Genomic DNA, 23,009 nt, shown 5'->3' with positions numbered 1-23,009 from the left:
GCCAGACGGTTGTTACTAGTAGTCGACGTAGAAGAGGAAGAGGCAGTGTTGGCACGACGGGAGGGCCCACGAAGCGAGTTGGCATCTGTAGCTTGACGTTTCGCCTGGCGCTGGAGCGCACCTTCGATAAGATCGAGTTGGCGTTTGTTACGAGATTCGTCGAGGACACGTACAGCGGCGACCCAAGATTTGAAGGTCTTGTCGTTACGAGTGTCGCTGTGTTTGACCTTTTCCTTGAGCTCATCGTCTAGGTGTGCTTCAAGGTGGTTCCGGAGAGCGGCATCGTCAAGGGCAGAGGGGGTGTTGCGAAGGAGACAGTTTAAGCTAAGAAGTTGCTGTGACCAATTCCAGAATGATTTACGTGAATTTGCGAGTGTAGACGTAAGGATTTCGTTCCGGATCTGGTCTTCCCAGTCATTCTGAAGATAGTTGAGACAAAGTTCTTTGATAAATTCGGCAAACGGAAGGGCGGAAATGCGTGCACGGTCGGCTGTGATCCAATCACGAATACGAATGTCCTTGATGCCAGGAAGGATGAGCGCGACCTGTTTCTCGGAAGGGACAGATTTGGCCACGAAGAAATCCTGGGCAGCATTTTCGAAGTCCATAGCTACTGCTGGAGTCAAATCTCCAGCGGTGAGGACAGGCGCTTTGCCGCTCGTGGGCTCGACAGTTGCAAGAGTGGACATTGAATTCGTAGGAGGATGTATGTGGTGGCTGTCGTCTGAGGAGTCCGATGAAAGTACAAAGGACAAAGGAGGGCTCGAGAGAGGGCTCGAGTGAGGATTCGTGTTTACAGAAAGTCGACGGTTGTTACGTGGATGCGAAGTAACCGTGAGTCCTTCAAGAATCGGTAGTTGTTGCGTTAAGGCAGAGGCGCGTGTAAAACGAGGGTTTTCCAGTGTTGGTACGCAGGCGGTCGGTGGCGTGGATACGCGGACAGTTGGCAAGGGCGATTTGGAATATATGCGCGTGTATGCGCCGGTAACGGTGAGGTGGTTGGAGAGGGCATATAGGTGCGTATATGCGCGTGTATGCGCAGTAACGGGTGAGGTTGACACGCGTTTGAACGCCAGTAAGGTCCAACTCGAGCGATGCCCTCGAGGATGGTGTCTACCCGTCAAGATAGATGTCAGAACCTACAACCGAGGTGTAATTTCAAAAAAAGTGGAAAACTATCCCCTGAAGGGGATAGAAAACACTAGGGATCGCTTAGGAACACTCACAGAAATTAACCGGGTGTATATTTCTGAGAGTAAACGAGAGGGGAATGTGTGGTATGGAAAAGGGAAGAAGGGGTGATGATGGTTCTGAAGAAGAAGCAAAAGCGTATGAGAAGGGAACTATCAAGCCGTCGATAAACAATCGCAAATATTTGTAATCCCAGGATTACAGTCTTTTGTAACCCCTTAAATACCCTTTAAAACGCACCCAAGAACGTACGATTTGGTAAAAAAACGAGAGAGATATGAATTAAAATGTAAATTACTTTTGGGAATAATAGATGTACCAGACTTATTTTATAGAAACACCAATTCCTAACGGAATTTGACGTTCTTGGGCTCGTTTTGAAGCTAATAGAGATGTTAATAAATTTACCGATTCACAAATTTAAAATATTGGCCTAAAGACCGGTCATAAACCGGTTAAAACCGATGCAGACCGAAACTAGTCTATAGACCGCAAAAAACCGCGGTCTGCGGTCTTTTTGCGGTCCGGTCTGGTCTTTTGACTTCTGGGGAAAAGGCAGACCAGTTACGGTTACGGTTAACGCCCCTGGGCATCAAAAACCGGACCGAACCGGACTTTCAAACACTAATTGTCAAACCTGGAACATTGGAGAAAGCAGGCCAAAGACTTCTCACCAAAATTTTAAAAGTGCACATTAGACTAAGATAGAAAGGAAGAATCACTGATCGGATGAGTGTGTCCACAGAAATATATGGATATGAGGCCTCCTGTTCTTCAAAGTTCATTAGAAAAAAAAGTCTCGCTTTTGCTGGTATTTTTATTTTTAGTATCTAAAAAACTTTAGAAGACTACCTACAAAACCCCAGCCGGGACTCGAACCCGGAACCTCCAGATTAAAGTGTGGGTTCAAACCCACAGTAGAAGTCTGACGTCATAACCATTAGACAACAAGGGCTTATTTGAATTTTGTTGTAAAGGAATTCACAATGAGAGGAGCTTACTGTCACACTTGTTTCTCCATGGATGCGACCTTGTAGTTGCTACAAACTCTTCACAACTTCCGCACCAGTCTTCTGAAATTCTTTGAATCTTGACCATTCTTTTTCCTCTGAAATCAACACTTCGTTTTACCAAACTATGAACACACGAACTCGCTTGTCGCAGATGCTCCGACTCGGTCCATTAGATCTCCAGAAAGTCCGCGAGATACTGGTTGGGACCGCTCCGGAATACATCTACTCTACTCTACTGGGCTTACCGACCGGCTTACTGCTTCAGATTTCTGCCACTGAGGTCACATGTCGACGTCGGACAAAGAGATACTTGTCGTCCACCGCCTTGACCAACAAAGACGCACCACCAAATTGTGGCATTGCCCTACTCGTATAAATTGGTACGATGTGTGTCTCTCTGTCATCTCATCTTTCCTTACAACCCCTGCTGTTGCCACTGCCTGTCCTCCCTCCCATAATAAATACTCGTCGGTATGCGTCACCTTTACCTACGGGAACCGCTCGCCGGAAACAGCGACTTCGGAGTCGGTCAAGTCTACAGTCAGGAGGTTATCAAGCAAATGCATGTGAGTACCGCGCTCCTTTTCATTGTATATCCCTTCAACGCTAACTTGGTTCCATTGCCTTAGCTTGAGATCTCAACGCGAATCACGATTTTGACCATCTTCATCACCCCCGGCCAAGTCATTTGCAAAAATCTGGCACGCCTTACGCAGGCCAAGGCGCGACAATACATCGCTTCAAATCTTCATTTAGGGCCTTTGGAAAACAGGAGTGTCGACAACGGGACAGCACTGTGGTGGGAGGAAGATGGTTTGGAAGTTGTTGAGCTAATGGGGCATGATCCTCTGTTCACGCATTTTCGATACGAACCCCCAAACGAGCTTTACGTGTTTGTTCAACATGTTAACTCGGTTCCAGATGCTCTTTCTGAATTTGTTTTCCTCGGACGTTTCTACCGAACAACCTCGGCCAACATTCAAGACCAGTCCCCCGTTGCCGCAATGTATCAGTCGAACATGGCTACATTGCCATACAAGTTACTTTGGGTTGGAATGCAAATTTTCCTCGCATTTCAGGTCATGCTGGCTCAAGAATCCGCTCCCGCCGTGCAGGCTCAAACATCCGTCGACACTACCGCCAGCAATGTTTCCGATGATGAAACTTCCAATGGAGAACCAGCTCATGCAGTTGCTGAGTTTGAGTTTGACACCGACGACTCCACTGTCATAGACGAGCCCCCTCTAAATGGGGGTGAGCTTTTTTCAAGCGACGGACAATTAGTCCGTAAAGCTGACTTTGCTTTAGACAACTCAGATGTCGATACATCCGACAGCGAAGATTCAGAAGATTATCTTGAGAGTGACATGGGTGAGCAAACCAACGATGAATAGTTATCGGCGCAGACTTGAACAACCCGGCTTGCAGACTCAGAAGATTGCTTTTTAAATCTCCTTGAGAATCCTACTAATGATTTTGTTACTGATGACGATAGGATTAAAGCGGTATATCGGGCTGCACACCGCTCGCTTTTCAGATAGCGAACTTAAGGTAGGTGATGCTGACCTTTGAATTGCAGCTCCGGATCCTCAGGCGCTAACGGTAAGTCTTTTAACATCCACCCCAGTAAATTTGATAGCTTTGGTTATTATACTACTTATTTTTTGTAATAAACGCTACCAAGATGTCGTTTTCACGAATATACATCTAGATGAAAAAAAGCTTTGCGTGTCGCGATCGCCACTTAATCTTTCTTTGCAGATATGTGTGGCATGAAAAAGGTTTGCGGGAGGCACGCTCCACTGCGCGACTGACGACATGCCCTGATCTCCGAAGACTAACTCGGCGAGTCCTGCAGGTTGCGGAATTGCTTCCCTGGCCTGTCAAGGACCGATTATTCCAAGACCAGATCACACCTTACAGGGTGAGAGTCTGTGGTAACCAAGTTTTCTGGAGGGGACAGTCTTGAACCAGCGCACTCGTGGAGTTAGCCGATGAAAGAAACCACCCGCATTCCCGGTTTAGGGCCATTACAGCCTGCACCATAACCAGTTGTAAAGACAACGTTACAAGTACTACACATCCACTACTTACCCCCCTTCCAGAGCATTGGGTTGGCGCTCAACTGGCCCTTCTTCAACTTTATCATGTTCTTCGTCGTTTATCCCCTGATAGAGGTATTTCGATACGCCCTAGCCCCCATCGCACCGTTCACCTGGTTCGGCCTTCCAATCAGCACCCTTGACCTCGTAGCCACCTTCCGGCTTTGCCTCGTTCTCCGCCAGATCAGAGAGATAAAGTATGCCCACCACATATCGACGAAGGGGTCCGAGGCCACTGAAGAGAAATCCTTCGTCAAGAGCGTCGCTACCACTCTTCTCGTGGTCTATGGAGGTGAAGCGATGACAGGTGCGTAGACGTTATCTACCAGCGCCCAACCTCGCTTGCGTAATTTAATAATGCTTTTTGCCCCGAAGCGTTTCTACTTGGCTTTCCGCCGTCTTTTATACTCTCTGGCACGGTCCCTGCGCTGTACATTGCCGTTCAGGCATTGGTTGACTACCTCCCCGCTGTACCAGCCCCTTCAGCACAGCTGGAGCTCCCCCTAGCAATCGTGGACGGCTTTACGCGTGCCTACCTTCTGTGCAACCTTATTCCCCCCACTGTTACGGCGAACACCTCACCCCTCATTGCTTCTTCTCCCTGGACACTGTTAATCACTTCGCTGGTACGTGACGTGACCCCATCTTGACTAGCCTAGCTGAACTTGCGAAGATCACAGCCAATGGAGGTTTCTTGCTGACGAACATGTACTCATTTCTCGATCCAACGCCGTTAGCCCTCCAAACACCACCAGAACTCCAGGCCTACGGATGGACAACCGCAGACTTGTGGTGTGCACCCCTCATTACAGGACTTTATGCCCTCCTTACGCATGCGCAACCATTCTGGGCCGACGCCCACACCCTCCTCGTTGGCCTCCTTGGAGGTGTTCAATTGGACAAAGGGATCGAGGCGGTCGACCCAGAGGTTGCGAGGGCTGTCTGCGCGCTGCTGCTTGGCACTCTCTTCGTTGGGAGGACGACAAAGAACTTCAATCTCTGGAAGAAACCTTTCCCCGTCATTGAGAAGGGTGGTGAACGAGGTACGATTCTTCTAATTATAACGTCCACTTTGTTGACCATCCTTGTTTTAAAGGCGAGAAAGCCAAGGCCCAGTAGGAGGCCACGAAGACCATAATGATCCCCTATGATACCTTAATACGTTCCATTAGAGTTTGAGTCCGTTTACGACACCGCTTTCAAGATACCTTCACGCTTTCATATGCAGATCTATCCGCTAACCTGTTTATCCCTTCCAATGTATTAACCTAGACGAATCATGGAGAATACCAACACCGTTCTTGTTCAAGGCATTGCATCGCGCATGTTTACCTATTCGTCGGTTGAGTTATTCGACTCTGTGAAGATAAAGGAGTCGGCGTTAGTCTCGTTTGTAGTAGCAGCACAAGGCGAGATGCAACGGCTAGGTTCTAGCTCTCGCCGAAGACGGCGAGATCATGGTATTTGTGTTATCGAGCCAGCGATGGGAGAGCATTTCCAAGTAAGGATTCGCTGGAACGACGACGGGTTTGAAGCTACGGACTGGGCTCATCGCGAGAGACCTGAGGGTATGGAAATGAAATCTGTTACTGGAGTTCGATCGACCTCGTTTTGCAGTTTCAAATTGGGCACCGGTGAACAGCGGTTTCGGATGTGCTGTCATCACGGCCAGGTTCACGAAGTAGTACTTGTTAAGCACCCTCGCGAGCTCGGACTTGACTCCAGAGATGCATACATGCGCATTTTCCGTCCAGCTTGATGGTACAGTTTGCATATAAACCGCGATCCGTCTAAAGTATCCGTTGGGCGTATACAAGAAAGGCGATAGTCTCCAAAAGTCAACAACATTCGGTGGATATGAATTCAAGTATACCTAGCTGTCCAGTTGTGAGGCCCAAGATCAGTATATTGGTCCGTCATAGTCAATCATGCGAGAGCTTTCACTGTCAAAAATTGGGAAAAGTCCCAAATCGCGCCGAAGCTAGATGATTCTTGACCAAACCAAGACAACCAGTTATCAAGATGCAGGCTAGGCTCGCCAGCTCCGGTCATTATTGAGAACTCGGGCAAGCTATAGAGCGAGCAAAGACCACTAAAGTTCCGAATGGCCACTCGGTTCTGTTCAAAGTGGTAAGGTTGTCCACAGAATGAGAACTTGAATTTGAAAGCCTCGAAGACCATCCGAGTCATGGTCATCACCTGATTTGATAGCATTTTCCCGGACCAAAACTTGGATCCTCCGGAACTTCAAGCGTGCTATGCTCCACGGCGTTTACTTCTAGACAGCAACGGACTGCGAAGGGACAGCAATTGCTATCAGCTATACCCCTTTACAACTCTCTACAATTCTCGCTCTTTGTGCCTATATAATGTGCTAGACTGGATTCGACAACGAGATTTTCACTCCAGGGCAACATTTACGACCTTCGCCGATATATTTTACTACCGAACCTTTGGAACACGCTGATAATATGGAGACCTCACCTGATTCGATGGCTGGCGTGCAAGGTTCGACGACGTTGAGGGCTTTGAGGGAGATTACCTATGGCAGCGTGCGTTTGCTTCGTGTTGACACGCGATGAACTCAAATAATCCTCTCATCCCTCTGTTGTGCACCCATGCAGATAGCGGGCATGATATCAAAGGTTTTTGAACACCCCTTTGATCTGACGAAAGTCCGATTGCAATCTCAAGTTCTTGACTCCACTGCCCGGTTCAATGGTCCCATTGATTGTTTGGTGAAGACATGGCAGAAGGAGGGCGTAAAAGGGTTATACCGCGTGCGTTTTTTTAATTACGCTACGTTCTCATTGCGCTAAAGAACGAACGGTTGCATTATTCAGGGACTTCCAGCACCAATTGTTGGTGCCATGGCCGAGAATGCTTCACTCTTTTTAGCCTACGGAGAATTCCAAAACCTTATTCGGCTAGTGACGCATCGACCGGTGCAAGAGGAGAAGCTAGCATTACACCACTTGGCGTTAGCTGCGGCTGGTGCTGGTGCCATCACAAGTTTTTTGCTGTCAGTATCCACCACTTCGTACTTTGATAACAAACCCAACCCAAGTCTACCACCAGAACCCCAATAGAGTTGGTGAAATGCAAGATGCAAGTCCAAATGTTGGTGACACCTACAAGCAGCACGCCCAAGCCCCTCCCGGGCCCCATATCCGTGCTCATGTCCGTCATTCGCACGACGGGCCTCCGAGGTCTCTGGCTAGGCCACACAGGGACGCTCATCCGCGAAACGGGTGGAACCGCAGCTTGGTTCGGCACTAAAGAATACGTCGCGTCGCTGCTCGTGGCTCACAGGACGCGCCACGCTTCCAGTTCGTCTGGAAAAACTGAGGCAACAGGTGCTGGTCTCCTGCCTTGGGAATCGGCCCTCTCAGGGGCCTGTGCGGGAGTTGCATTCAATCTTGCACTGTTCCCGGCGGATACGGTGAAGAGCGCCATGCAGACTGAGGAGGAGCTTAGGCCCCGCGTGCTAGGGGCGCCGCAAGTTCCCAAAGCCACCTTTGTGTCGACGTTCCGTGCAATGTACAGAGCGCAGGGGATCCCTGGGCTCTACGCAGGCTGCGGGATTACGGTTGCGAGGTCAATACCAAGCAGCGCACTCATTTTTTTGATTTATGACGAGTTAAAGAAATACTTTGGATAATGGGCACCAAATTTTAGATGTGTGCACATTGTTGAATGGTGAGGTGTTGCCCCTCACTTTCCTAGATCCAAGGTACTGGAGAGAACCCATGCAGATGGAAATGGGACGCGACGTTGAACTCGTTCACAGACGCAGTTGGTGTATTCAGTAGAATTTATGTTAGTGAAATGGCGTCCACAACTATGTAGAAATAGCTTGACGCGTTTCGCTCATATTGATGATGAGATGGTGTGACCCTGCTTTGGTTTATCCATGTCTTCAAACCCCAGAAAACCGTTCCACATCGTTTCCCTCCCATATCTCACCAAACTTGCACATGGATCAGCTCCCTTCCTTGCCACTTTTCTCCTGATCCATCTCGCCGCGCCCGCTGTGGCCAACCTCGGGGGCTCGTCGCTATCCTCACAAACCATGGTTAGACGCGCTTAGTTTCTACCGTCATAAATCACACACCAATAACAATAGGCCGTCTCATAGCTTCTAGGAAGGGAATATTACCAAACAAGCTTTGGGGAGAATTTCCTCCTCCTGAGTCCGCTGGTAGTGCACTCTATGTCAGGAATCGCCAAACGTCTGCTCTCCCCAAAGGACCAGCCTCCGCGCCCTGCATCCAGCTTGTTGAGCATATCGGGATACGCTACCCTCTTTCTCTTCCTCCCTATACATTACATGACGCACCGCGTGAACCCTACTTCGGACGTCCCACCCATTTTTGCCGTCGGACCCTCAGAGCTCGACTATGAGTATGTCAAAATGGGACTACACACTTGGCCTTGGAGGAGTTGGCTTCTATACGGAGGCCTAGTGGGCTCCGCTACGCTCCACCTCGCCGATGGGATGGCGGTCATCTGGAATACTTACTTGAAACGTAAATTGGCAAGCAGTTCACGGAAAACAAGACTCGCAGTGAGCTTGGGTGTTATCGCGTTGCCCGTCATGATGGGTATTTACGCTTTGTCCCAAGAACCAATGATGATATTCGCGTCGACTATGGAAAGGTACAAAGCGTCGTTCATGTCATCCACGGTATATCAAATCTAGAAAGTATATACATGATCGTGATGATTCCATTTCATTAAACTGCGTTATTCATGGATCAAACTCGCCAGAGCTTTGATGTTATTTCGTTCCACGTGAACGCATGCTCATCGTTCTCATCGTTGGGACTGTCAAAAGAAAATTAGCCAGTCTTAGCATCGAGTCTAAACAATGGCCCTTACACATTATGAGACCCTTTATTTCGCCAACCTTCATGTGCTCTACCGATTTGCGAAGCAATACGACACGGAGTGATGCCCAAACCAGAAGGAGACAACCAAAGGCCGCCGGAATAAGCCAATAGAGGGGTGAAAGATGCACGGAACCCCCGAAGACAACGTGAAGAGGGGGTGTGTAGATGATGAACATGCCCAGGCACGCTCCGCTAAGGATGCCTATGAAATTCCACTTGTTCCCAACAACCCGCTTGCCGAATGGGTATGAAAGTCTGGCTTTGACGGCAAACACCTGTAAGAGTACAGTTAAAATGATGTTCAGATGTGAAATGAGGTCGACGTACATTGAAGCACTGGACAATGAAGATAGATAGGTAGACTGCATCGTTTGATGAATAACGTTGCAGTAAGTCGAAGAGAAAAGGCTTACCGATCGACTGTGCCTGAGCTAGGGCATCAACTTGCTGATGTGCGTCGAGAACACGTCCTCGGCTATTGACAAAGTCCGGGCTGCTCTTCAGGAAATAGTCTGCCACCCAGTGTATGTCAGTAAGCGACATGGTCAGGAAAGAGGGAGACAAGTTGACTAACGGCCATCCTTCTGCGCCCGGCGAAGGTCGCCAGGAGCGAAACCAGCCTTGTAGAAAACAACGAAGTATGCAACCAAGCTGTTGATGTCGTGAGCTGTAGGGTTTACAAAACCATTGTTAATCGCCACTCACCAAGCCAACGTCTCAATTATTCCAGCCTCAAGGTAAGCATAGCTGAGAAGGAGCCCGTCTACCAAACTTTCATTGTCCGTAGGTTCCAGAACGTCCTCCCAGAATGTCCTCCTGAAGGGTGTCTTCAACTTGTATATCCATTGAGAAATGCGACTTGGTCGGATGACTTCCTGAGTCTCGGTGTCTCGAGCAAGGGTCCTTGAGCGCCTTAGTGCCCTTTTCTTGAGAGAGTGAATCGAACGCTCGTTGACTGGTTTACGGGGTTTCATCCGCATTAATCCATCGATGGTTTCCGGCTGGTCCCAAGCAAAGGAAAGAGCTACCAAAAGTTCGAATCCGAGATCAATGACCAAGATAAGTATAGCGGACAGGGGTAGAGGAAGCGGGACGACAACATCTGTCCTGTCTGTGAATATTGGCGAGTAGAGCAAAGGTTATGCCACCTACAAAGCAGCTGAGGAATTACTTCAGGTGTACTGTGGGAAATCGTGTACCTAATTTGATTGGGGGTAAATCATCGGACTAGCAGTAGCTCAATTGGAAGCACGTACTGGATCGACCGTTTCAAGTTGACAAAGATCTGGCGACCTTCAGCAACACCCTCTGTATCAAAATTAGTCGTATGTTCATGAACCTAAGAGAAAATCAGCTACGTACTGACAGTCGACGCAAAGTTATCATCTACAGAAATAGAGCATTAGACGTGCTTTAAACATGTCCAGCGAATGGGCATACCTAGAAGGATCATATTTGCGGCTTCCTTTGATACATCTGAACCAGAGATATTCATAGCAATTCCCAGATCAGCCTTCTTCAACGCCGGAGAGTCATTAACACCATCGCCCGTTCTACGTCAAGTCAGGATCATGACTGGAGTGCAAGATGAACCGGAACTTACACGCCAACGATATGGCCGAGAGCTTGGGCTCGCTTGACTAACGTCTAGGTGTTAGTAAAAATCAAGAATTGTTCTTATAGAGCTACTCACCAATCTCAAGTTTATGCTTTGGCGAGGTCCTGGCGAAAACAATCTCATCCTTGCTGAAAACTGAGAGCTACCGTTAGAATCCACCCAGTGCAAAAAACAAACAAACAATAAAACGTACTCTGATCCCATTGCCAACCCTCCAGAGCATCGATGTCGTCACCATGTACAACTACAGCGCTCACTTCATCCTCGTAGACTTCCTCGACAGGTCTTCCCGTTCTGGCGGCAAGGGTCTCTCGAGTATCGCCCAAGATAAGATTAATCTTTCGGGCGATGGCTTCGGCAGTCTTCGGGTGGTCACCTAAAAGGTACAAGTTAGGTCTGGACATTACAAAGTAGATGGGCTTACGAACCGGTAACCATCATTACCTTGATACCAGCCAAACGAAGGGTGCCAATAGCTTCGCGAACACCATGTTTCGGAGGATCTTCCAATGAGACAAGGCCAACGAAGGAGTAGTCAGCGCTAAGGGATTCATCGGTATTCGTGAAGGCGTAATCGGCTGGGTATTTATCAGCGGGAAGTAGGCGTTGTGCGCATGCAATGACTCGATGACCCCGAGAAGCCATGTACTATATACTGTGTGAGTGATTCATTGAATAAAGTAAGCGAAAGCTGCAAACATTGTAAGCTTCGTCGTATTCTTGCTTGAAATCATCCGTGATCGGTTGCGTCGTTCCGTCCTTGAGATAGGTCGAACATTTCGCCAAGACACGCTCGGGAGCACCTTTGATATAAGCAGTCAGAGGACCATTTGCATGTGGCTTGTTGACCTGGAAAAGTCAAATTACAGATAAATAGCGTCCATACTGAACATGGGAGCTCAACTTACGATGACCAAAGCCCATTTGTTGGTAGAGTTGAACGGTACTGATGCAAAGTTTAAGCGTTCACTCGGCAGAGATATGGAAGATTCCTAACTTTCAAACACCTTCGAATTTTTATGGACGTACGCATCATAATCAGCCTTTACTTGGCGCCCAGCAAAGCGAGTTAGCCCTGTTTCCGTTGCATCGCCGAGGATCGTTCGTTCATCGAAGGGAATGTCAGTCCTGTCAAATTTAACGCGAGAGTTGAGAGCGGCGATGTCCACCATTTCCGACATGCCAGGGGCGTCCAATGAGAAGTTCTCGGTGCTGTCTTCATCATTATTAGACTGGTTCGGGCGGTGATTAATGGATGTCTATCAGGTTTTAGAATGTTATATACCTGATACGCGCTGAACATCCTTTGACCACTCCAAAGGTTTGTTACCTGAAGCAAAGATGAGAAACGATACCATCATCGAATACAAACGACGTACTGTCATTTGATTGCGCGTCAAAGTTCCCGTCTTATCCGTGGCCAAGAGAGTAAGCTGAAGGAATGATTATCAGTATTTTGCTAGAAACGGGCAGAATAGTCTCACCGAGCCTAGTGTTTCAACACCCTGCAAATCCTTGACAAGCACATTCTGGGCAGCCATACGTTTGGCGGCGATGGAGAGTAGAAGTGTAACAACTGAAGGGAGACCTTCAGGCACGAACGCGACCAAGATGGAAACAGCGAAGGTGACAGTCAAAGCGGCCTGTCCCTTGTAGGCGGTGGTGATACCAACAGCAAAAAAGACGATGGCAAAGGCGATCGCGATGCAGGACACATAGACAACAAATTGACCACTAAGAAATCATGTTAGAACACCAAGGTGAACGATTCCAACGGACGTACATTTCACGGGCGAGCGGGCTCTCATTACCACTTTCTCCTCCGGTCAAACTTGCTATTTGTCCAATGAACGTGTGATCTCCGGTCCTAGCAACGACTAAAAAGACACTTGAGCTCCTGTTCAATTGTTGAACACTTTCCTAAAACGCACCTCCCCACCCTTCGCCATTGACAGTCAGCGTAGAATTGAAAACCTGTAAAATGTTGATCACGACGCCAGAAAATAGCTCAAGCAAGGTGCTTACCAGATTCTCTGCTTCCACAGGTCTTTGCTTCGAACCGTTTGGCAAAGGGATCCTCGCCTGGGGCTCTGATTCTCCAGTCAAACTACTGTTATCCACCTTGAGCTCCGTGGCAGAGAATAGAATGAGGTCGGCTGGCGTTTTATCTCCACTCCGCTATTTCCAGCTTTTGAGTACGCTACTTCGAGAGGAAAAGATAGCACTCACCAAAAGAACTACGTCTCCTTTGACTAGTTCTGCAGCGGGTATCGTAGAGATGGTGCCGTCGCGTACAACACGACAGGCTGGGGGTATCATCGCCAAGAAGGATGCAAGAATGGCTTCAGACTTTTGGATCTGATAAAAGTCGATCGATGCGTTTATGAATGCGACCAAAATCAGGATGCCACCAAGGTAAGTGTTTTGAAAGTTGTCCTGATTTGGGTTTTGTTAGCAGAAGTTGCAAGATGTCAGGTAAGTAGTGGTTACTTTGAAGTCAATGCCCAAGAGCACGTATTCAAGGACACCAGCGACCATAAGAAGGATATTGAACATCGTGAAAAGCCTATCAAGAAACTATGTGCTGCTCAGTAAAGGTCATTGTGAGACGGGAATGAAGTACCTTTCGCAATGCGCTTTTCTTTTTCGGGGGAGTCAAAATGTTCGGACCATCCTTCGCCAATCGAGCCTTAGCTTCATCCGAAGCGAGGCCAAAGGAACGCCCAGGATCTTTAGCGTCAAACGAAGTCTTAAACGCGTCTGTAACGCCAGCAAAATCCAGCTGGTGTTCATGGATATCTGCGTTCTCGAGGGATGAGGCTGGCGACTGCTTTTGATCTTTTTGTTTCACATCAAGATGCTCGTAACCGGCTGCTGCGAGTTCCCTGTCTTCTTGGGTGATCGATCGCTTCATCTCCACTCCTTTTGGACGAGCGGTATGTTTTTCGTCGTGGACGTCGTCTGGGAAAGCCACAACGCGACTGGCAGGGTTTTCCTCATCATGGTGTGGGACTATGTTGCCAGGAGAGGAAGGGGTGGGCGCGTTGTTGCCCTCCATGATGAGCGACAGTGACAGTCAGGAAGGGAATGGGCGAGCAAAAAGGCAGATGTATATAGGGGATAAGCGCTCCAGGCAACGACATGTCGCAATTTGTTGACCGGGGATAGATGGTGGGCTGGCTTGGGCCTTGGATCTGGTTTGGATCTGGTTCAGTGGTGGTTTGATTGGTCGGTTGTTGGTCGGTTGAAAGTGGCGTCCCTTCTCAACAAACGCTACCAAATCCAAGCCAGCGAACGGCCAAAAACCCTCAGCAGTGCCCAGCCAAAGTTCGTGTCTATTTTTGGATCTTCCATTTGTCCGATTAAGTTTAGTCCAGGGCTGCATGGTCTTCGGTGCGCTCCGTGATATGACACTGCGCGACCATAACTGACGATGATCAAGATGGTCGAGCTCCTGATTTTTTCCTGAAGCGAAAGGGTGCGTCACTCCTGTCTCAAGGGCATGCTACCACAATTGGGAAATCGTAACATAGTCTTCAAAGACGAAGCCTATGTTTGGCACAATCGATATCAAAAAATCAATAAGTACTGGAGTCGGACGAATCAAAACACGTTCGTGAAAAAGAAGAGCAGTTTGCGGACAGATCCTCACGTCGTGGAGTTCGAATTGGTTGGCCCCTCAAATGTTCGGAAGTAGAAAAGGTCAGCCATCTGTCGAGAGAGGTTAGCAGGATGTTGGCAGGATGTATTAAATCAGAATACAATCACCTACGGAACTCCGGATCGACGCACTGCTTTTTTTTTACCAAGTCGACCGTCGGAAAGCTCGTCTTGTCGTGATTTCACGATACTTATTTTTGGGGAATATCTTGCGCAACCGAGTCCCACAATCGTCGGCTTTTTTCTCGGGGTGATTGTTGCTTGACAGCTGAACTAGATAGAACGAGAAGCAAACGAGAAGTCAGCTGCTAATCGCGGTATCGACAGCTGAATCGATGAGGTGTTGTCGACCGGAACGTGACAAGCCCCGTGGTCTCGAACGACGGCGCACAGGCGGTGTATGTCCGCCTATGTCCGCTTGGTCTCCAAGGAAAGAAAAGCTGGAAAGGGCCTGCATGGAAAGAGTCGGACAGGTGCGAGTTTGTAGATAAGAACGCTATTGACGTGCTCGTGATGTATACACTATGACGTATTGTGCATTTACGCTTCAACTTTGACGAAGTCCAACGATCTTGCGGCTGTATACTTCGTTCAACTTGAAGCCTGAATGTAACATCACCGTCAGTGAGTCGCAAGACCTTCGCGCATACATATCAGTCCCGTCGATAGATTCAGCAGCTGAGTCTACCGTAATAACGGAATATATGTGCGCCAACAAATATTGGAATGACATATCCATTCTACTAAATGAGTGGCATGGTAGGCAAGAGTGAGGTGTGGTTTACATTGAAGTTGATCTATATTCAACTGGTTGAGGACTGCTGAGTGCGCAAAGTTAATTTGTCCCTCAGATCTTGAATCCCAGGCCGCGCATACAGGCAAGATGGGCCTGGACCTGCTCCTTGCACTTCTCGTTCGCTTCGGTCGTGTCAAATCGGAGGAAGCAATCGTCCCTTGCAGACTTTGTCTGTGGACAAGCGCAGCATCTAATACGATTGTCAAAGCCGCAAAAACGCAGTTGAAATACATGGCGTACGGTTTTAATCCTTTTGGGTTCAAAGGGTTCATCTTCGGGTTGGTCGGGTCATATGGGCACGTCTCTGCCACTGGCGAGGACGGTGACCACCAAGAAGTTATCTAGAGGTCTGAAATAGTGTCTGAGCAAAGCAAATCAATGTTTTTCACCAGTACCTTTTCAAACATTGGTGCAGGAGCCAGAGGAACTTGGTGCGTCGATGTGGTTGCAGAGGATGAATAATTTATTTTTATTACGCCCGATTTGGGCAAGCACGCATAGGAGCCGAACACCAAACACATATGTCTCCCCTTGTTTCCCCCCAACCACTTCCAGCCAAAGAGTCGAAGCGAATTCCAGGATTGAAAAGAGCTTCTAACTTGTTGCCCATGCTCTTGATATAAGATCTGGTCCAGAAGCGTGAAGACTTTCGCCCCCAACATGCCAACCTCTGGCGTGAATAGGTTTCTCTACGCTCTCCTTTTCGCAGTTTTCGTTCGCGCCCAGACTTGCGACAACTATGGCCTTCCATCTGGGTCCAACTGCTCGTGTCCAACGGGATTTGGTGGTTCTACCTGTGCGCAGCCCGGCTGTGGTGGAACCATCTTCCAAGGCTCCTCACGGCCGCTAACGACCCTCACTGGCTCCTTTGCAAACATGACCGCAGCGGGATGTTCGTGCGAGACTGGATGGACGGGTACAGGGTGCAATGTGTGTCAAACGGCGAATGCCTGCCAGTCCGCGTTTTCGGCCTCCGGGAATGTTTCTACAGACCCCGCTTCTGTGGTCGCGGGACAATCCGTGCAGAATAATAATACCTTGGTGTGCAATACCGCTGCTCGGGTATGGGCCGCAGGACAGATGAGTTGTCAGGTCAATGTACGTGGTCTAGCATGACATTCGCGCTGTGAAGTGAACTTAGTTCCGAAATTTAGAATCCAACCCTGCAAGCAATCTATCCACGTTCCTCGACCTTGAATATCATGCGTTCCCTTCAGCCTTCCCTAACACCCATCCCCAACGCAACTGCATTCGGCCCGGCAGGTTCTGTTATAGCTCAACTGTTTTACGACGGCGTTGAGCAGTTTTACTGCCAGGCGGACAATTGTACGCAAAGTCTGGGTGCTTCAGGTTCCGGCACGGCCGATTGGGAATGTCAGAACCTTCGCTGCACGTGCCGGAAGGGCACCACCTTCTGCGGAGCAGTTCCCTCTACCAATCTGACAGCGACCATCGATACGCTTGGGGGAACACTAGGGATTAAATGCGAGGCGGTTGACCCCACGTCGAATATGGCAACGTGCAACTTTGTGCAAAGTGTTCTTCAGGGTCTCTTTGGCGAATCTGGGCTCACGTTGAATGGATGTAGTTTCGGCGAATGTGTCGCACAAAGTGTCGTTGACAGTGGTGGAAACTTGACTCATACTTCCTCTTCAAGCCAGACAGGAAAATCTCTGAGTGGAGGTGTCATTGCGGGTTTGGCAGTCGTAGGTGCCCTTGTCTCTGCAGCACTCCTGTTGCTCGCCCTTGGATTCCGGACACAAAGAGCCGCTCGAAGAAATGGTCTTGGTGACGTTCGAGGGGCAAGAGTTTCGGTTCATTGGTCCAATCTCAGTTACATCATACCAGGTGCTAGTAGGCAGAATGCTTGGATTGGAAAGGCGCGAAACATTCGAGATGGGTCGACTGCAGTCAACGACGATCAAGTCATTTTGGACTCCGTTACTGGGCGAGTACAGCCTGGCCAGATGATGGCTATACTAGGTCCTAGTGGTAACTGCATTGCAATCTGCTTGGTCGTTGCAATACTCATTGATCTTAGGTGCGGGAAAAACATCTCTTGTTGAGATCCTCGCGGGAAAGAACAAGTTTGGTATCGTCACGGGAACTGTTGACTTTCCATTTGAGACTGCTGGAGATCGGACCTCGCCTCGCATTGGCTTTGTACCCCAGCAGGATATTCTTCCGGCGACTCTGACCGTTGCTGAAGCCCTCTTATTTGCTGCGCGTTTGCGTTTGCCCGAGAGCGTTCCGGACGTCGAGAAGCAACAGCGGGTCGACGAGTTGTTGGAAAAACTTGGCATTGAATCGATCAAGCACACCAGAATTGGGGATACCACTGGAGGAAAAGCTAGGGGAATCAGTGGTGGTGAAATGAGAAGGGTCAGCATTGGATTGGAGCTCATTGCAAGTCCTGATGTTCTCTTGTTGGATGAACCAACATCAGGTTTGTCCTATTCTTCTCGTCGAGTTATGATTTAAAGCCAACACAATGGTTTCTAGGACTTGATTCAGTCTCAGCGGCTAGGATCGCCGATGTACTGTATGCTATTGCTCATGACCCCGAACATCCTACGCCTATCATTGCGTCCATACACCAGCCGAGGTTTGTTTTCGATCCTTCGTCATACAACAGTTGATAATGAATTATTTTTAGCTCTCAATTATACCAAAAGTTTGATTTAATTCTCCTTCTCGCTCACGGACGGGCACTCTATTCCGGCTCTGGTGGATTTGACCCCGCGGAGTATTTCTCTCAAGTGGCCCCCGGCGTAGTGCCACCCTATCAACAAGGGTACAACGTCGCTGAATATCTGCTCGAAGTGGCAAATGACCCTCCAGTCAACTTGTTCCAGCTTAGCCACTCCCGTGCAGAAATTAACCAAGTTGGAACCAGAAATCAAACGCCTGATCATGGCTCGGAGAAACAGCTTGTTCACCCTCATACCGACCCAGCTCTTGATGAGAAAACCACCACACAAGCACACGATTCGACCCGAAACAAACGTTCTGGTTACGCGACAACATTCTTGACACAACTACAATACCTTTGCGGCCGAGAGTGGAAGATCTTGAAGAGAGACAAGTCACTTTTCCTCACGCACGTCGTCGTGGCCTCTTTGCTCGGCGTCTTCTGTGGTAAGGTTGACTTGACTTGGGAACTGTCATGGATCTTACAAACATATAGGGGGTCTCTATTTTAACACAGGTATCACCATCGCTGGGTTCCAGTCTCGTGTTGGGTGTCTGTTTTTCCTTGTGAGTTGTCAACAACTCATTCAATCAGTCTCCGATTGATAGGCCGTCTAGGGTTCTCTCATTTCCTTCTCGTCCCTCAGTGCATTGTACAACATAGTTGAAATTCGACCACTTTTCCTCCGTGAACGATCAAGTTCATATTACAGGTATTCGTCTCTCCAACACTACTTCTCCTTTTATCTCAACGTCCAATATTACAGCCCAACGGCATGGTTGCTCTCTCGCTTTTTCTTTGACATGATACCCCTCAGACTGATACCTACAATCATTGTTTCCACCATGTGCGTTGCAACAGCAATTTTTTCAAACTAAGAAAGTTGACCTTTATCATAGTACTTACTGGATGGCGGGCCTCGCGCACGACGCCGCTCACTTCTTTAAATTCCTCTTTATACTAATCCTATACAGCTTAACGATGACGTTGTTTGTAAGTCCTCCGCTTCACACAATTTTCCCACATTCCAACGCTCAACTGGCCCCAGAATTTCCTCTTGGGGACTCTTTTCCAGAATGGAGGCATTGCGATCCTTCTCTCCGCTCTCTCTGCTCTCTATCAAATGACTTTTGCTGGCTTTTTCGTGCACCTCAACGACATACCCGCCGTTCTTCGTTGGCTGCAGTGGATTTGTCCCTTAAAATATACCCTCGAGGCTTTATCAGTGAACGAGGTCAACTCTGGATTGATGATCGTCGATACCCTACAGGGTGTGCCCGTTAGCATATCGGCAAGTCTAATTATGAATTTGGTATGTCCCCAACGTTTCTTTAGTGGATTGAGTCCTGACTGTCATACAGCTTTTCGGATTTGGGTCGAACAACTATTATCGGGATGTTCTCATTCTTTTTGGTTTTATTGCGGGATTCGCCGTGGGGGTTGTTGGGATTGTGTGGTTCAAGGTTAGGGAACGGCGGTGATTTCGTGATACTGGGTTTTGCTACATATATCCTATTCACCTGTAACATGTATTCAAATTTTTTTAACCTTGGTACATACATACATACATTGGTATCTGGACGAAATGTGCCATGATTAGTGTGGCTTCATTAGCCTCGTCCTTTTCGATTTCAGATGAAAAGCGATGGGATGGAAATACCCTAGAAGATGTCAGTTTGTCAAAAAACGGTTACATAACGTACATGTTCCTTTTCGACGCGTTTTCATTTTTCAGGTCCTCTATTACATAAGTTACTGCCACTATATAATCCTAGACTTGACCAAGACTTAACTATCCCTATCTACATCTTGGCCCATGAGTGAAAGGCGTTCGAAGCGCTTGAAGGCACAGTCGCGCATTGTTAACACTGGAGAGGTTAGCGACAATGACAGTGACCAATGGTCTGCCAGTGAAGATCAGCCACGGAAGAAAATCTCAGCCAACCCCCGAAAGCGCAAGTTGGATAATGGCAAGTCTAGCAAATCCATGGCCGAAGCTTTCAGGAAGGTACGGGGGAAACGGGGGGCATTGAAGCACCTTACCGAGGCGCCTCTTGACGTGCTTTTTGAAGTGAGCGATGCATTGAATTGAATTTATTGACGTGTTCTCATCCCCCTATGAAGATATTTGGGAAGCTCAACCCCATCGACCTCTTGTATCTTGCGAGGACCACCAAAGCCCTACGAAATATTTTGATGAGGACTTCTGCGAGATTCATATGGAAACAGGCCCTTGCCAACATCAAAGGGCTACCTGACTGCCCCACAGACCTGAACGAGCCTCAATACACCAACCTCGTTTTTGGGAAGAATTGTTACGTACGTGATGTTCACTTCTTTTTTAAATGTGACTACAATTCCAACTGACGGTTCTGTGCAGTTCTGTCAACGGACCAGCGTCCCAGTGACGACAGTCTGGACTGCTCGATTAAAATCCTGCTCTCGGTGTCTCAATGAACAGTCGGTTTTAATTTCTTCTTTTGCGGGCTTAGCATTCATATAAATATTATTGAAAGCTTCACAGAGTATCTGCCAGACTTGTCCATTCCAATACAAATCATTTATCTTATCCCTGACGTGACAATCACGCGATCAGCTGGTGCCGTTGATTCATTCCTTGTATCACTTGAAAGTTGACCTAATTTCTTCCATTTCCCAGGCAGAGGTCGAGTGAGGTCTGTGAGCCTTCGATATAGCGCGCTTGGCAAGCTTTGGGAAGAAGAATATGGTGCTGAAGATGTCGTCGGCAAGAAACTATGGGCTATAACGAAACGAGCGGAGTATACTCCTTTGAATCAGGTAAGTTTTTGTTTCAAATCCTCGAATAATGTATGAACGTGCAAGATAGCATGCCAGGCTTTGTGAAGTGTGGCAGAGTGACCTGGAGCGGGAGCGGGAGCAGGAGGCGGAGAGAGCTCGTACGGAGAGAAAGGAAATGTAAGGCAGTTGACGCTATTTTCTCGTTTCACCGCTGAAATCCAAAGAAGTGCTCTCGAAAAACTCAAGGAGCTAGGTTGGGCTGAAGAGATACAGAAGATCTCGATCGACTATTATCTCTCGCGATCTTTCGATCAGCATCTAGCTGTCGCGCAGAACCAAAAAAAGGGTTTAACTGACGAGAGTAAGACACTTTTTCTTCATTGAAGGTGGTGCCAACTGACGTATCAAGCCTGGCTATCTATCCGACGGCCTATTATCAGCTTTTTGGAAGAAACGAAGAGTCAGCGTTTAGAAGCTGAACGAAAGGCTGAACGCAAGAGAATGTATGCTATCTTCATTTCAATATTGATGTTTTTCGAGAGACCATCATCTTTTACCAGTGCCTTGGATAAGCTGAGGGCCATGGGATGGGGAGAGGAAATGGACAAGCTCCGTAGTTATGAGCTGAGTGATCGCCTTCGAGTTATTGAAAACCACGAGGGTGTCCTTACGGATGAAGGTGGGCGCTTCGTGGTATATGCCCACTCTGGCTAACATTCTCACCGTATAGTTTGGGACAATATCAAGGTACCCATCGTGGCATTTTTGGAGTCTGCAAAGGCATCTCGCCTGGCAAATGAACGACGGGAAATGTTGCAACGTCGGCGGTCGATCGTCACTGACATTCATAAAACCTTTTTGTCTTCAAGTCCGGTCAACGCCATTATCGCTCCTCTAGAGTATGTTATCGAGCACGAAGAATTCCGAAGAATAATACACGACACTCCTATCAGCGAGTGGCTGACTCCTGCTAGTTTTACGGATGCGGCCACGAAATTTCCCCAGATTTCTCTGCAATGGGAGAAGGAGATGCAACAAAACCTCATAGCTATGCTAAATCGGAGCCCAGTTTTTGACAAAGAAAATCACGATGAATCTGATCTAAATCTCGCAGCCAGCGTTTTCAGATGCTCCAGTTGTGGTTGTGGCATCCTTCATTATCCCAGAATCCTGATGCATCGTTGTGGATTCAAAAATATATCGTTTCGTCCAGAAGCTTCAAAAATTGCCATTGAAGTGCTCAAACTATGTGGATATGACCCAATGACGACGAAAATTCTGGATGTGCCCGAAGGTCGCATCATCGTTGAATGCAAAACCTGTTCGTCCAGACACCAAGGGGGGGCAATGATGACCTTCTTGGCAGCGGTGAGTAGTATTTCCTTTTTTTTTTTTTCACGACAGACCAATATCTTTTTAGATCAAACATGGGGTACCTGAGGTACCTAGGTATTCTTACTATTCGTCCACTTCGGCCACTGGTAGCAATTGCACCAAAGGCGGGAAAATGGATTTACGACTACCGGATAATGAAACTTGCTGTAAGGCACGTGAACGGATGGCGGAAGAAAATGCTCGTAGTAGGGCCAAAGAAGATTACTTTGGTCTTACCTGTGCTCACTGTAAAAACCCTGGGAACTCCGTGTCGCTTGAGGACCATGTAAAACTCAGGTAGGCGATCGTTGATGGTAATTATAAATGCTAACGAAACATTTTTGAATCAGGCACAATAAAACAGAAGTGGTTAGCGAAGATATAATCCCCCTCCTTGATTTGGATCACATCTGGGATATATACTGGTTGTGGCTACCGCCACCACCGTCCTCTTAGATTCTGATTGGTTTATTGTAACCAGTCTTAATTTTTGACCTTGTGAATACAACATAAGAGTACATATTATCATCGGGTTGTCGCTTCGAATCATACTTACGATCCGCATGAGAGCTTGGCAGTAGAATTCTGCTGGAACGTCGAGGACGGCATAGAACCATTTTTGCAATGTGCGAGAGAGGACTGAAGGCCATCTGGGTGAGATGTTCGCGTATGAACACGTCTTTTCCGTTCTGGTGGTGACCTGGGGACTTTTTACAACTTGAAAGAGAACACAAGCTGTGCTGGAGGTGCATAAGTTACGGCGATAGGAGTCGACGAATAAAATTTTGCTACGTTTGCGAAGCACGAGGTCGAAAGGGAGGCAGTTTGAGTGGAAGGAGGTGTGCGGGTGGTGTGAGGCGAAGACGCGAGAAACATATGTGTTTGAGCACCGAAACCCCTCCCAAAATTAA

At 48.0% G+C, this 23,009-nt stretch overlaps 7 protein-coding genes across 7 annotated transcripts; 5 read left to right on the top strand and 2 right to left on the bottom strand.

Moving 5' to 3' along the window:
- Positions 1 to 2,677: 2,677 nt before the first annotated feature.
- Positions 2,678 to 5,991, top strand: LACBIDRAFT_293363 (uncharacterized protein; the record flags this gene model as incomplete). The annotated part of the gene is made up of 14 exons (XM_001878500.1): positions 2,678 to 2,770; positions 2,834 to 3,458; positions 3,513 to 3,575; positions 3,633 to 3,709; positions 3,742 to 3,755; positions 3,784 to 3,806; positions 3,966 to 3,985; positions 4,063 to 4,128; positions 4,310 to 4,613; positions 4,682 to 4,932; positions 4,980 to 5,349; positions 5,479 to 5,485; positions 5,579 to 5,874; positions 5,924 to 5,991. The coding sequence occupies 14 exons, from the start codon at positions 2,678 to 2,680 to the stop codon at positions 5,989 to 5,991; spliced, it is 2,277 nt and encodes a 758-aa protein (XP_001878535.1).
- An 807-nt stretch (positions 5,992 to 6,798) lies between these two features.
- LACBIDRAFT_232799 (uncharacterized protein) lies at positions 6,799 to 7,967 on the top strand (the record flags this gene model as incomplete). Its single annotated transcript, XM_001878499.1, has 4 exons — positions 6,799 to 6,858; positions 6,931 to 7,086; positions 7,150 to 7,328; positions 7,385 to 7,967. 4 exons carry the CDS (start codon positions 6,799 to 6,801, stop codon positions 7,965 to 7,967), a joined length of 978 nt encoding a protein of 325 aa, XP_001878534.1.
- Positions 7,968 to 8,219: 252 nt separating this feature from the next.
- Positions 8,220 to 9,008, top strand: LACBIDRAFT_315798 (uncharacterized protein; the record flags this gene model as incomplete). The annotated part of the gene is made up of 2 exons (XM_001878498.1): positions 8,220 to 8,381; positions 8,445 to 9,008. The coding sequence occupies 2 exons, from the start codon at positions 8,220 to 8,222 to the stop codon at positions 9,006 to 9,008; spliced, it is 726 nt and encodes a 241-aa protein (XP_001878533.1).
- Positions 9,009 to 9,086: 78 nt separating this feature from the next.
- LACBIDRAFT_232929 (aminophospholipid-transporting P-type ATPase) lies at positions 9,087 to 13,730 on the bottom strand (the record flags this gene model as incomplete). Its single annotated transcript, XM_001878133.1, has 24 exons — positions 9,087 to 9,473; positions 9,526 to 9,560; positions 9,612 to 9,767; positions 9,815 to 9,849; positions 9,904 to 10,300; positions 10,351 to 10,397; positions 10,455 to 10,506; positions 10,561 to 10,584; positions 10,639 to 10,751; positions 10,802 to 10,838; positions 10,892 to 10,951; positions 11,010 to 11,192; positions 11,245 to 11,464; positions 11,516 to 11,665; positions 11,725 to 11,762; positions 11,814 to 12,028; positions 12,128 to 12,249; positions 12,301 to 12,550; positions 12,600 to 12,693; positions 12,748 to 12,790; positions 12,842 to 12,994; positions 13,046 to 13,252; positions 13,307 to 13,393; positions 13,440 to 13,730. 24 exons carry the CDS (start codon positions 13,728 to 13,730, stop codon positions 9,087 to 9,089), a joined length of 3,396 nt encoding a protein of 1,131 aa, XP_001878168.1.
- Positions 13,731 to 15,323: 1,593 nt separating this feature from the next.
- LACBIDRAFT_232872 (uncharacterized protein) lies at positions 15,324 to 15,562 on the bottom strand (the record flags this gene model as incomplete). The annotated part of the gene is made up of 2 exons (XM_001878132.1): positions 15,324 to 15,462; positions 15,513 to 15,562. Coding segments are annotated over 2 exons (189 nt in total), but the record flags the coding sequence as incomplete, so codon positions are not given.
- Positions 15,563 to 15,932: 370 nt separating this feature from the next.
- LACBIDRAFT_315795 (uncharacterized protein) lies at positions 15,933 to 19,445 on the top strand (the record flags this gene model as incomplete). The annotated part of the gene is made up of 11 exons (XM_001878497.1): positions 15,933 to 16,370; positions 16,427 to 17,264; positions 17,314 to 17,718; positions 17,775 to 17,877; positions 17,929 to 18,410; positions 18,460 to 18,530; positions 18,582 to 18,676; positions 18,731 to 18,811; positions 18,864 to 18,957; positions 19,013 to 19,276; positions 19,326 to 19,445. 11 exons carry the CDS (start codon positions 15,933 to 15,935, stop codon positions 19,443 to 19,445), a joined length of 2,991 nt encoding a protein of 996 aa, XP_001878532.1.
- A 335-nt stretch (positions 19,446 to 19,780) lies between these two features.
- LACBIDRAFT_315794 (uncharacterized protein) lies at positions 19,781 to 22,554 on the top strand (the record flags this gene model as incomplete). The annotated part of the gene is made up of 12 exons (XM_001878496.1): positions 19,781 to 20,035; positions 20,089 to 20,283; positions 20,345 to 20,424; positions 20,481 to 20,563; positions 20,624 to 20,763; positions 20,813 to 20,901; positions 20,952 to 21,085; positions 21,134 to 21,227; positions 21,285 to 21,403; positions 21,455 to 22,092; positions 22,145 to 22,395; positions 22,449 to 22,554. 12 exons carry the CDS (start codon positions 19,781 to 19,783, stop codon positions 22,552 to 22,554), a joined length of 2,184 nt encoding a protein of 727 aa, XP_001878531.1.
- Between the last annotated feature and the right edge of the window lie 455 nt (positions 22,555 to 23,009).

The sequence above is a fragment of the Laccaria bicolor genome, genomic scaffold (assembly GCF_000143565.1).
Source record: "Laccaria bicolor S238N-H82 LACBIscaffold_6 genomic scaffold, whole genome shotgun sequence".
NCBI lineage: Eukaryota > Fungi > Basidiomycota > Agaricomycetes > Agaricales > Hydnangiaceae > Laccaria > Laccaria bicolor.
The sequence above is the reverse complement of the archived record's forward strand: the minus strand, read 5'-3'. Positions and strand labels throughout refer to the sequence as shown.